General features: G+C 45.9%; 1 protein-coding gene across 15 annotated transcripts in view; it reads left to right on the forward strand.

Annotated features, from left to right (window-relative positions):
* Cit (citron rho-interacting serine/threonine kinase) overlaps positions 1-12,865 on the forward strand; it is a 172,179-nt gene that overhangs the window by 83,682 nt on the left and 75,632 nt on the right. For 10 of the 15 annotated variants that reach the window (XM_031337593.1, XM_031337594.1, XM_031337597.1 and 7 more), the window contains 5 exons: positions 5,708-5,965; positions 6,133-6,183; positions 7,092-7,145; positions 8,836-8,976; positions 10,775-10,900. In XM_031337593.1, coding sequence (XP_031193453.1) covers positions 5,708-5,965; positions 6,133-6,183; positions 7,092-7,145; positions 8,836-8,976; positions 10,775-10,900 — 630 coding nt within the window. The remainder of the gene's footprint in view (positions 1-5,707; positions 5,966-6,132; positions 6,184-7,091; positions 7,146-8,835; positions 8,977-10,774; positions 10,901-12,865) is intronic. The other 5 variants (XM_031337599.1, XM_031337600.1, XM_031337603.1 and 2 more) reach the window with 1 other exon arrangement.

A 12,865-nucleotide genomic window follows, 5' to 3' on the forward strand; every position in this document is an offset into this window, starting at 1 on the left:
CGCTCCGAGCCATGCGGTTCCCCAGCTGGCTCCAACCACTGATCTCAGGCATGTTTGAGAGGCAGTCTCCCGGCATAAAGGTTGGGGGACACAGAGGGAGTGGGATACACAGGCAGGTCATATGGCGTCTGTAGCTTCTCCATTATTTACACAAATTACACCAGCTTGCTTGTCTACTACTTTTGAAGGCTGCAACTTATAATATCTACTGTTTTTAATAAAGAACACTAATGGGGTACCTAGGGGTAGATCTGGCCCCCTCCCTATTTCTTGTGCCTATTTCTATGTCCCAGGCCAAGAGTGACTTTATATTCTTACATGATTAGAGAAAAAGAGAGAAATATTTTATGACATGTAATTTTATAAAATTTAAACTTCAGTTTGCATAAAAGCTTATTGGAACACAACCACCTAGTTTTATTTACGGTGGCTTTTGTGCTACAGAGGCACAAAAGGAGCTCCGTTTTCAGAGTGAGTGGCTATAAAGCTAACTTTTTACCAAAAGTCTACCAAACCCTGCTTTGGATGGTTCCAAAGGAGTTCAGTATTTTTTAATAGCTTTTCTGATTCATTTTCAGTTGTCAAGAGAGATGAAGATCATTCATAGTTTCACTTATATATCTAGAAAAAAAAAAATCCTAGAAGAAAAGTCCAAGCCATTGAGAGCAGTTTGAGCTCACACAGTAAATCTGAGCATGCGCTGCGGTCCTGAGTGTACAGGGGAGCAGCGCCCTTCTGAGCATGCGCTGCTGTCCTGAGTGTCCAGGGGAGCAGCGCCCTTCTGAGCATGCGCTGCTGTCCTGAGTGTCCAGGGGAGCAGCGCCCTTTAAACAGCCCGCTCTTCTCTCCCTCTCTTTCTAAAAGGTTTTTTTCGAGCTCATTTTTATATCATTTTATATCTCCTCATTGTTTTTATTTTAGATTAGATTTTTTTTTAACTATCTTCTGAAGACACTGTAAATAGAAACTTTAATGAAGAGCTGGAAATGAGTAAGTGGAGAGCTGAGTTATCAGCTGCCAGGCAACTCATTCACTTCAGGAAACCTAATGGGACACTGATAGAAGTGAGCCTGTGTCTCCGGGACTCTCAAACTCGGCCACCCGGGGGCGCAACTGAAAGATATTCCTGCAGATGGCTCAACCCAGGTCAATATGTTTTAAGAGATGGGTTGACAAGCCTCCTGCTGTGTAAGAACATTATAAATAAATGTGCACAGGGAACTTTGCAAATGGGTCATTAAGTCCTGGCACAGCCCCCCTCTGAGGCTCCGAAGGGCACGCGCGTACTCTGAGACTTCTGACAGGTGACTCATCCACCTTTAGCAACATGGCTTTTCTCCATCTCCATCCTGGAGGTTGCAGGACATAGGCTTCTTTATCTCCCTTCAGTTCTTTGTGTTTGGAAATTAATTTAGGGGATATCCTGGGGAAATGAAAGCTGCCTTTGGCCACCGGAGGGTGTTCATGAGTTCCATAGAAAGAATTAATCAGGACATTTTGGAAAGCTCTGTGCTCTGGTGGTTGAGTTCAGAGAGATGTCTTTGGTGATTCATGTCACAGCCAGTGTGCATGCGGAGTTTCAGATTTAATGACTGCCAAAAGTTCCGATGGGGCCAGAGAAAACTTTTGGTTCTGGATTTTACTTCTCTTCAGAGGAGGATGTGTTTTAAATGGCGTGTTTTTCTAGGTGCCCACTGTTGTAGGCACAGACACAACATTTGAAGCTTCCAGTAGACTTGTAGTACTTCGTTTTTGGTGCATTGACATCTCACGGAGTTGGGACGAGTCCCCAGATTTTTCCTTCAGAACTCAGGTTTTTGTATACCTGCCCAGTTTTGTTTTTAATCCTCTGTTTCTACCATTATTTCTTATGGAGCGTGCCCAGCAGGGGCCCTTCATGGTTTGACTCCAGAGTCACAGAACAGAGGTACAGTTCTCTTCAGAAGTCACGGGAGCCCCCAGGACTTCCGGGGAGTAGGGCCATCTCCACACAGTCACTGTGGTCGGATGATCAGCTGTCTTGTTTCTCAGTTCTGACCCTTCAGCGCAGTGCCATGATCCATTCCATGTTGAGCAACGGCAGTCTCCCCAGCTGCCCTTGCAAACAGACCTGCCTGTCTGCTCTCAGTTTCCTCCTGAAGCAGGGATTTGCTAAGCTGTTGGCTTTGTGGGACTTCCTTAGAATCTCCATCATAACAGAAGACTGGCTGATGAGAGGGTTCTTCTGCCACATGCATCAGCTAGACCAGGATTCCAGGAGAGGGGTGTTGTGGACGCTTGCTTTCCCTCCCCCTGTAGGCAGCTTAGGAAGTGGAGGCATCAGGGTGGGGCAGGGGGCAGGTGTGTAGGCGGACTTTTGGGCTATTTTATTGTGTTCTTATATCTCTACCTCCCTTCCAGCCCTTATTCCACCCTAATCCCTTCCAAACAAACCCCCACCCCCAACCTAACTAGGCAGGAGAGAAAGAAGGTTAGAGGGGAAAGGGGGAATAGATCTCTTTAGAGTACTTCATGCTGATTAGGGGCTTCGAGTTCCTTGGGGGTAAGTCCAGTCTTTGTAGTCAATATATCCAATTCTTTCTTGTCTCTTTGCTCATGACCACTTGGCAAACTGCAGTAGCAAGAGCAAGCCAAGGCCTCTCCCAGGGCTCTCGAATTTATACTCTCTCAAAAGTTCCCAGAATTCCAAATGTCATACTCACAGAAAAGATCTGCAGCTGGCAAACCACACCCCTGGTAGAGCATGAGGCAAATCATAATCACCTGCTGTGAAGCAGCCTCTTACCCTACACCTGGATTAAAACAAAAACATTCGCATAACTGGGTTTTTTTTTTTTTTAAAGAAACCAAAATTCTTACTACACAGGTGCTTTTGTCCTTGCTCTCAAAACAAAACAAAACACCAAAAAACCCATAATAGTTATATTTTCTTTACAAGTTTAGGAAGGAAAGGGAGTATGGATAAAGGTGTTTGCCTTAAAGTATGAATACCTGAGCTAGATCCCCGGACACAGAGGATGGAAAGAGAGTCCTGAATCCTACACACCGAATGACCTTTGACCCCCACAGGCCACACGGTGGTTCAGACAGACAGACACACACGGTTACATGCACATAGATACATACAAATGTCATACAGTTTTCTTTGTTGTTGTTGTTTTGGTTTGTTTTTTTGTTTGTTTGTTTGGTTTTTGGTTTTTTGAGAGAGGGTTTCTCTGTATAACCCTGGCTGTCCTGGAACTCACTCTGTAGATCAGGCTGGCCTTGAACTCAGAAATCTGCCTGCCTCTGCCTCCCAAGTGCTGGGATTAAAGGCGTACACCACCACTGCCTGGCTCTCATACAGTTTTGTTTTGTTTTTTTTTTTTTAAAGGGTGAGTTTGAGGACAAAGGTACCTAAGATCTTCTGGATCTTTACTGTCTTTGCAGCTTGAGAGGGTTGTGTCTGCTGGCAGGCTTCTTTTTATACCCAGCACAACAGACTTGGGGATAGGGGACCACTGTACTTTTAGTATGGCATAATAATGATATTTCCAACATGGAACAATAATCTGGAGTAATAAAGAGCCCATAATATTCAACTATTTTAGTCTTCTCTTGTATGTAGCCCAGGCTGGCCTTCAATTTGGATTCCTTCTGCCTCAGTCTCCCTATTGCTCAGATTTCAATTTTTTTCATTTAAAAATATTGAGCTTATAGGTCATAAGTATGACTTTTATAGATATTAGCATTTTAATGTTTATATCAATGTAGTGTTAAAGTATAGGAATACAAAATATATGACTATGTGAGTGTATATTTGTAATGTATTTTTATGTGTTTATGTGTATTTACATATATGTAAATATGTCTTCTTTTTGGTGTTTTTGAGACAGGGTCTCATACAGCCTGGGCTGGCCTCTAACTTGCTATGTATCTGAGGATGACCTTTGAACTCCTGGTCCTCTTCCTCTAAGTGCTGGGATTACAGGCACATGTCACTTCACTAGGCTCCTCCTCCTCCTCTGTCTCCCCCCCCACCCCCCATGGATCAAAGGGTCAAATGAAGGCCCAGTTCTAAGAGTCATGAAAGTCATAAGGTAGCCCCGGATAGGGGGATCTCAACCCCAAGAAAAGGCTATACCATTTCACTATGGCCTGTGTCTCGGCCAGGTGATTGAAGTCCTGTCATTTGGCACCCATGCTTCCTCTCTGGCTCATGTAGTGTTGGGGCCTGAACTCCATGTAGATTTTGCAATGTCCCTTCCCCAGTGCCTGCTAGGTGAGGTTCTGCTACAGTGAGGCCAGACAAGTACCGAACGCCCTACTACCACAGACGGATGCTGCACTGGGTCAGAGAGCTCAGCAGGTGAAAAGCATTCCTACACAAGGATGACTGTAGCTTGATCCCAGCACCTAAGTGGTAGGAGAGAGAACTGACAACTGCAGTGTGGTTTCTGACCTCCACATGCATGCTGTGCCACATGCGTGAGTGCCCGGAATCATGCACATCTCACACACACACACACACAGAGGGGGGAGGGGGAGAGGGAGAGAGAGAGAGACAGTGCTGTCATAAACGGGTGGGATCATAGTTTAGTGGTAGAGCACTAACCTAGTACATGAAAGGAGGGGGACCCCATCTACAAGAACAAAATAACCAAAGCGTAAGTTGTGAAATACTGACTTAAAAAGCACCCACCAGCATCATGTCTCAGTTGATGCTTCACCTCCAAGATGTCAGCGTAGTTCATGGACGTCCAAGATGGTGTCAGCTTCATCCCTGTCCTTGTCACGTCTGACCTGCCTGCTCCTGGCCTGGTCATGTTAGGCAGGCTTCATGAGCTTCCTACTCAGCCTTGGGTTTTCTGTTGAGTATTTCTATATTCGGTTCCGAAGTTTTCATCGTGTGTGGGTGGGTAGGGGTGGGAAGCCTTTGATTCAAATGTTCTCATTTGGTGTTAAAATTCACTTTGGAAAACAGACTGTTTGGATCATTTTTAAGGCTTTTTTGTTTCAGGGAACAAGATAATTTTTCCTGAGGGGAAAAAGTTTTCCCCCTGCAAGTGACCCTGTCGAAGCCCAGGGTTCTGTGACTCCTTTAGATTTCAGGGTGACGTGTACTGCAGGGGCAGCACTAAGCGCAACCTTCCGTTTTGAGCCCAGAAAAATTAATGGTGAGAAACTGACATTGATGAGTTTCACCTTCTCAGAGGTTCCCTCCGAGGCTTCCAATCACCCTCTGGTTCCGACTGAAAGGTTAATTCCAAAGCTGGCACCATGTCTAATTGTGTCAGGAGCACGCGGCATCAGAAGGACAAATCCATAGAAATGAGCACCCTTGGAGGAGAACCACACGCGCAGTTTATCTTCATTCAGAGAACAGCTCTGTCTGTGCGCCTGCGCATCCCTGGGGCTTTTCTGAATCTGTGTGGCCGTTTGCTCAGAGCGTCTGATTCAGCACACGTGTTCCCGGTGGGGTTACTCCAGACACATGTTCTGCATTAAAGCAATTTAATGTTCTTTTTCCCCTCCTCTGCCTCCCAACACCCTTTTGGCTCATCTCTGTCTGTAGATTGTTTGAGTCACTCTAGAAACAATTGTCTCTGTCTGTCCATCTGTCCTTTGACATCCTCCGACGTACATTTTCCTCCATGGTTGACCTGCATCCCCCCCCTCTTGCGGTGGAGGTCCATGGCTCACTTCCCGTCCTCTGCTCTGTGTTTAGGAGTACCAGGCTCAGGTGGAGGAGATGAGGCTGATGATGAATCAGCTGGAAGAGGACCTGGTGTCAGCCCGCAGACGCAGCGATCTCTACGAGTCTGAGCTGAGGGAGTCTCGGCTTGCTGCCGAGGAATTCAAGCGGAAGGCAAACGAATGTCAGCACAAACTGATGAAGGTAGTCAGCCACCCTCCAAGAGGGGACCCTGGGGGCACGGCCCTGGATGATCTTCACAAGATGCAAGGCCACGCTGGCTTAACGAGTGTAGGTTGGAGACACAATGAGATTCTTTGGAAAACGCCCCGTCTTTATTTGTAGATGCTATTGTTATTATTGTCTGTTGTGGTTTTGGTCTTAGAGGCCAAGGAAGTACACTAGATAGTGACACTGGGTTGTTGAGATTTCCAAATATGTTATCTTTTTATTTACAGGCTAAGGACCAAGGGAAGCCCGAAGTGGGAGAATATTCCAAACTGGAGAAGGTGTGTCTTCTGTGATGGGGTTTACTATCTGCAACAATTTGTATTTGGAAATAGCTGTACTATTATTAGTGACTGCTTACCACATAAGAATGCTTTCTAGTGACTATATATTTATCTAATTTCATTTTATTTTGGTGAGGGGAGTGAATGCAAGTATGTAGTATGCTTGAGCTCTGCTTCGTGCCCCTTCTGTAATGGCTATTGGGTGACTATGTCAACTTTTAGCTGTGGTTCTAAAAGAAAAGACAGAATTTGGGGTGTTTGGGTTTTTTGTTTTTGTTTTGTTTTTGTTTTTCGTTTTTAAAGAGAGTTTCATGTAGCCCAGGCCACTCCCATGCTTGCTGTGTAGTTGAGTCTGACCTATACTGCTCCTTCTGATGCCATCACCTAAGTGCTGGGATTTCAGCATGTGCTGAGTGTAATATACTACACCCACACCCACACCCCCCCCCCACACACGAATACTCGTGCACACACATACACACATATGTATATGTATATATATACATATATATACATATATATATATACATACACACACGAGTACTCATGCACACACATACACACACACACACACACACACATATATATATATATATATATATATGTATACATACACACACACACATATGGTCCTACTTCATAGTAACACATAAGCCCAGGCACTTGATAAAATTTTTATTGTGCTCATATATGTTGACAGTCCTACCAAAATAGTCCATACCACAGTTTACCTTGGGACAGACCCATGCTTCTCTGACAGGCGAATGTTCTCTCTATGTTAGTAAGTTCTAGAAAACAAACCACAGAGCTCCCCAGAACCTGGAGGAAGTAGGAGCATGCTGCAGGTAGCCCCTGCAGGTGCTGACTGCTCTCTGTCTTCTCTGCCCGGCTTTAACTGTGTATAGATCAATGCTGAGCAGCAGATCAAGATCCAGGAGCTCCAAGAGAAGCTGGAGAAGGTGAGTCTGCGTGATGGGGGCCCCCCCATTTCCATGCTCCTGCCTGCCTCACCCTGGAGCAGGAAAGAAGAGAGAAGCCGGGTTAGTCACCAGCACCAGAGACAAACGGGGTGTCCGTGAAAAAATATCAGGGTTCTGAATTTAGGTTTTCATTTGGAGACATGTCTGCAGTGTTTGTTTCTAAAAACCAGACTTGTGTGAGACTCTGGGACAGAAACCTAAAGGCGGTGGCTTCTAGTGCCTCAAGAATGTTTTGCGTATTTGTAGTATGAAAGATTCCTTCCTGGGGACTCCCTGGTGTCCTGATGTGATTGTGTGTGTTGGGGAGAGAGAGGTGTTGGCAAGGTTTGTGCTAATGGCCTTACTTCTGTAGTACTTTTCAAACTTTGGTGGACCTGCTTTAGCTTTATCAAGGAATAATTGAAAAACAAGACATATCTATACTTATAGTATCCAAAATGGTGTTGTGATGTATATATTCAGCTGTGGCTTGATCAGGCTAGTTAGCATTCCAGTCACACCTCGCCCAGCAAGGTGGTGGAAGGATCATGACCTGGCTTCTGCATCAGATGATCTGGGCTGGGCTTGCTGGGCGGCTTAACAAGGGCAGTTTTGACTTCCTTTTGAAAAGGACTCTGATAACCAGAGCAATGGTATGGCAATGCCATCTTCTCCCTCTCCAAGTCACTGAACGCCCATGAGGCTGGAGGACGCATCCCCGGGAAGCTCTCACCATTTGCCACTGACAGTCTAGACCCATCCAATGTGTTTCTTTTTATTTGACTGAAATAATGAAAATTAGCTTAAAATTACAAGAAAAAAAGGAAGAAAGGAAGGAAGAGTATTTCAACACATTTCCTGGTCCACTGTCTCCCACTTGGCACATTGCAGGTCTTAGAATCAGTATTTTATTGTCGTTTTTCACTTTTTTATTTTACTGGAGTCTTGCTATGTAGGCCAGGCTGGGCTAAGTCCATTATCCTCCTTCTAGAAGCTGCCATCATAGGCCTACACAAGCTAACCAGCTGCACTTGTTAAAATCTCAGTTCAGGTGATATGTATGAGGAAGTTGTATATGTATTTTCATATGTACTATGCATATGCTATACATAATCATTTTCATTTGCCTCATAAATTCTGACAGTGCTGCAAAAGCTGTAGTACAGGTTATACCAAAATAAAACTTAATAAATGACAAAAATCAGAGGTTCAGCCCCCTTTCCCTCTGTCTCCATTGTGGATTGTCACAGATGCCAAGGCTGATACAGTCTTTGAAAGGTCATAGGTTATATCCCAGCTCTGTTTTACCGTGTTTTCTTACTGCGGTTGTTTTCATATTCCCCACAGGAAGAACAATCAGGAGGAAGTAGGCTAACTCTCGATAGATCAGCTCTTTGAAACCTTTTGTTTGCTTCTGTGTGTATCATTAAGTTGGAGAGACAAAAGATTTATAGTCACCCCAAGAACGAGAAGGGCATCATTTGTAACTACAGAACTAGTTCCAGATTCAGTGAGATTAAAAACAGTGTACTTAACACGCACAAAATAAGCAAGAAATGAACGCTTGTTCTGAAAAATGGATCTGATGTGATTGGCATCTCCTGCTTTTTCTTTCTTTCTTTTTTTGTCTTTTCTTCTCCCTCATAAATACATGTAAACATTTGTGTTCTGTCCCCCTTTCTCCCGTCAGGCTGTGAAAGCCAGCACAGAGGCCACAGAGCTCCTGCAGAATATACGGCAGGCAAAGGAGCGAGCCGAGCGGGAGCTGGAGAAGCTGCACAATCGGGAAGATTCTTCCGAAGGCATCAAAAAGAAGCTGGTGGAAGCTGAGGTGAGCGGGGCCCTTCTCAGCCTCACTTCATGTTTGACCCTGGTTGTTCCTAAGGTAAAGAACCTGCTCCTGTTTGGCCAAACCTCATTCCCTCTGAAGATCCCTCTGAAAGGCTGCAGGCTTGGAAGCCTGTCTCTGCAGCTCTGAGGAGACGGCTGCTGGATGTGTTGTCCGGCCTCCAAAGCCATCTGCCTGACTTTGTATTTTCTCTAGGCTCTCTGACTGCCACTCTGAGGTTTTGTCTTCTCCATTTTCTTTCTTTTCTTTTTTTTTTTCTTTTGCTGTTTCTAACACAATGCGGATCTAACCCTTCTGGTCTCCTTGGCTTCACCCATCAACTGTGGCAGTGACTCTGGGCCTGTGTTCTGGGCCCTCTCCCCGTCAGATTCTTTTGTTGTTGTTGTTGTTGTTGAAATCATTTATATAACTATACTGAAACACAACCGGCTGTTCACTGTCAAATGTAAACAGTGCTGACAAATAGGAGTATGGAGTGAGACGTCTCTACCTGTCTCTGCCTCTCTGCCGCCCACCCTCCCTCCGTCCCTCCATCCCTCTGTCCCTCCGTCCCTCCATGTCTGTTTCACAAATCGGATTACAACACACTCAGTTTCACTGTCTTGTCTGTCCCTGGGTCTTGCCACTTCCCCGATGCAGTCTGCATGTGATCCTGCCTATACACGGCTGTCTGGGGTCTGTCCTCACTCACATTCCTGGCCATTACCCACTGTCGTCCTGAAATCCCCAGTATGTATGTGAACAGTGCCTCAAGTTCAGAGTGACCCCGATAATGTCTCCGGAAACTGCCTTCCTTTTGTAGTTTCCCCATGGTGGTCACAACCCCTCCCCCACCCCCATTCTTCTGGTTGCCCCAGCCTTGAAACCTTGGCTTCATCTGCTTGTCTCTGAGTGTTACTGTTAGTGAGTCACCAAGCCCTATAAATATAAGTGAGCAGACTCTCTTCCTTGTCCTCTGTTTCTGTGTCCTTCCTAATGGGCTGGGCCCCTTTCCCTCTCTGACCAAGTAGTTTCTTGATCTCTAGCTCCGGATCTTTCCTTCTCCCCAGCTAACTTACATAGTAAGATTCATGGGCCTCACCCTGAATTTTTAAGGGTGTCTATGTATTAGATGCACCCTGAGCTCTATGGGGCAGCTGTTTGATCCCCAGATGGTAACTCTTTTTTGCTCGCTCTTCCCCATGCGGTGGTCCCTCTGGGCTTTTCTTGGCACTCCTGTTGGGTTCTGACCAAGGTTGTGTCCCCTGAGCTTCCCTTTATGCGCACAACTGTTGTGTGTATGAGTGACCTCCTGCACCCCGTCCTTCACCTCCTCTTCACTCTAAGCCACCCTGCAATGTCTCACCTGAGCTCGTTGCCCCATCACCCACACCTAAACTGTGCAGCCCAATGTCCCCCTTCTTCCCACCATCACTTCCCACAACACCCCGAACCTTTCACTTTGTGGTTCCCCCAACTCCTAACCTGTGTGTGTTTATTTGTGGTTTGTCTTGTCTTCTCCAAAGGCAGAGTGCGTCATCTTCCTCTGTATTCCACATGGCACCCAGTGTGGTCCTTTGCAGATAGTAGGTGCTTGGTAAATATTTGAATGAATGAATACACTCTTGTAATCCGCACAGCCGAGCACCGGAATCCTAGCGCCGTCACCTTGCCTCAGGTGCCCAGGATTTCCCCTTTCCAACCAGAGTGTCCAGCTCTTGAGGGCTCTTTCCCTCGGTGCAGGTGGTGTGCCCGCAGTGGTTGCTCCATTAAACCTCTCTGATTGATTCACGACCCACAGGAACGCCGCCACTCTCTGGAGAACAAGGTAAAGAGACTAGAGACCATGGAGCGTAGAGAGAACAGACTGAAGGATGACATCCAGACAAAGTCCGAGCAGATCCAGCAGATGGCTGATAAAATTCTGGTGAGCAGGAACCGAAGGCGCAAAGTCCAAAGATAAGAGGTTAGAGGTCTCACAGGGACGTGGGCAAGAAAGCTCACACACCATCCCTTGGGGGTGTCACCAAGTAGGCGGATGAAGAAAGGTGGTATCCACCTGTGGAGGCCTGGACATTTTAGCACCAGAGACCAGCCAATGCAGTCTTTACTGTTTTTCCCGTCTGCTCTCGCCAGGCATCTTAAAAAAGAAACAGAACCGGGCCTTTGTCACGTGATCCATTCTCATACCCTCCTCTCAGCAGAGTTTTGCTCAGAGTTTTCCGTTAACTGGGCAAAACCAGTGCAAAACGCTACTAGGGCTTTTGACAGCTACGGCCCAGATTCCCATTCTCAGAAAGGAAAGAAGTGAGTCCCGCAGGTTGGCCCCCTCAGAGCAAGTAGTATCCGCCTCAGATGGCTCTTCCCCCACTCGCCCTGCTGCTGTTTTCCTTTGCCTTACTCCTTGCCTCTGCTGGAGCATCTCTTCTTAGGTTGTCACTTTTCAGAGTCTGTCTTCCCAACTGACGACCAAATTAACTTAGTGGCAGAAGTGTTGGCTTCACCCTGGCCCAGGGTGAAGGATTGCCTTTGAGCCTCACTCCCAAAGTCAGAAGTTTGATGTCATGTTTGAGAGGCTCAGGGGTGGCTTGTGATTCACGCACAATCCCCCTGTTGTCCCTCAGAAGGAGGTGGGGATGTAAATAGTCCACTTCATCTCTCCTGTCAGTTCTGGGAAGTGGGATGCCCATGGGCGTATGACCTCAAGGATGGCTGACTTACAGGTTTGCACAGTATTTGTACCTCATGGATAACTCTCTGTATATTCACAAATGTTAAGGATGTTCTTGAGCAAATGCATAGAAGAGGAACTGGTTAAATTGTTTCGCTTTGCCATCCAGTCTTTATATTTATGTGCATGTGTGTGTGTGTCCGCACACAAAGACAGATGTGGTTGTCTATTCTTTTCTAATCTCTTGTTCTGTCTTCAAAATCTCTTCTGGCTGTTGTCAAGCATGTGAGCTTTACTGTGAGTGAAGACAGATCCTGCCACTGTTACCTTTTACCCGGTTAACAAGCAACTAATGACAGGTTTTGAATCTTTTGTGGTTCCAGAGTGTTTTCCCTACTTAATGGTGATGTGTTCATTCATTCATTCAACAAATATTTAATGAGCTTCTACTATGCGCCAGGCCCTGTTCCAGGAGCTGAAAATGTAGCAGTGAACAAGAAGAGCTGCTCTGACACATATAAAAAAAGATACATTAAAAAAATAACAACAACAACAAAGACAAAACCACCCAGCAGTGAGATGTGAGTGACCGGGCCCTGCACTGTAGAAACGGTCCCTATAGTCAGCAGGCTCAGCTCTCTGATGCGTGGCTTTTCCCTTTAACCAATTTGTACATTTCTATCCCCATTTCTGTGCCATCTTATGAGGGCTGAACCTGAGAAAAAATGATTAGCAAGTGATTTGTAACCAACAAGAAAAGCAAAATTTCTTTATTCGAATGTATCTTGTCACCTGCCCAAGTGCCTTTGTACGTGGCTAAGTGTACCCTCATTTTAACGGAATGTCCCTCTTGCTCAAGAACCCTGTGCTCAGGCTGTGAAGTGTACGGGACATGGGCCAGGGACGGTCCTTCATACCGTCATGGAACGGTGCTGCTGGGAAGTAGGTCTCAAATGTGCTTGCTCTTCTGATAAGAAATTTCAAAATGTGTTATCAGGGCCCTCAGTCAATCAAAGGAGTCTTTGCCTCGGGTCCTTTAGTGAACGTGCTCAAAGCCTGTAAAATGTTTTTATTAATTAGACTCCTGTTTATGTCCAATTTCCTGGGAGCACATCTGGTGGATTGCAGTGGGTTTTGTGCACCTGGCCTTAAGACCGAACGTTTCAATGGACAAGCTTAAGACTGCAGAAGTGTGGATTTCCAAACCTTCAGTCTCTAATA

Source organism: Mastomys coucha, unplaced genomic scaffold (assembly GCF_008632895.1).
Source record: "Mastomys coucha isolate ucsf_1 unplaced genomic scaffold, UCSF_Mcou_1 pScaffold22, whole genome shotgun sequence".
Lineage (NCBI taxonomy): Eukaryota > Metazoa > Chordata > Mammalia > Rodentia > Muridae > Mastomys > Mastomys coucha.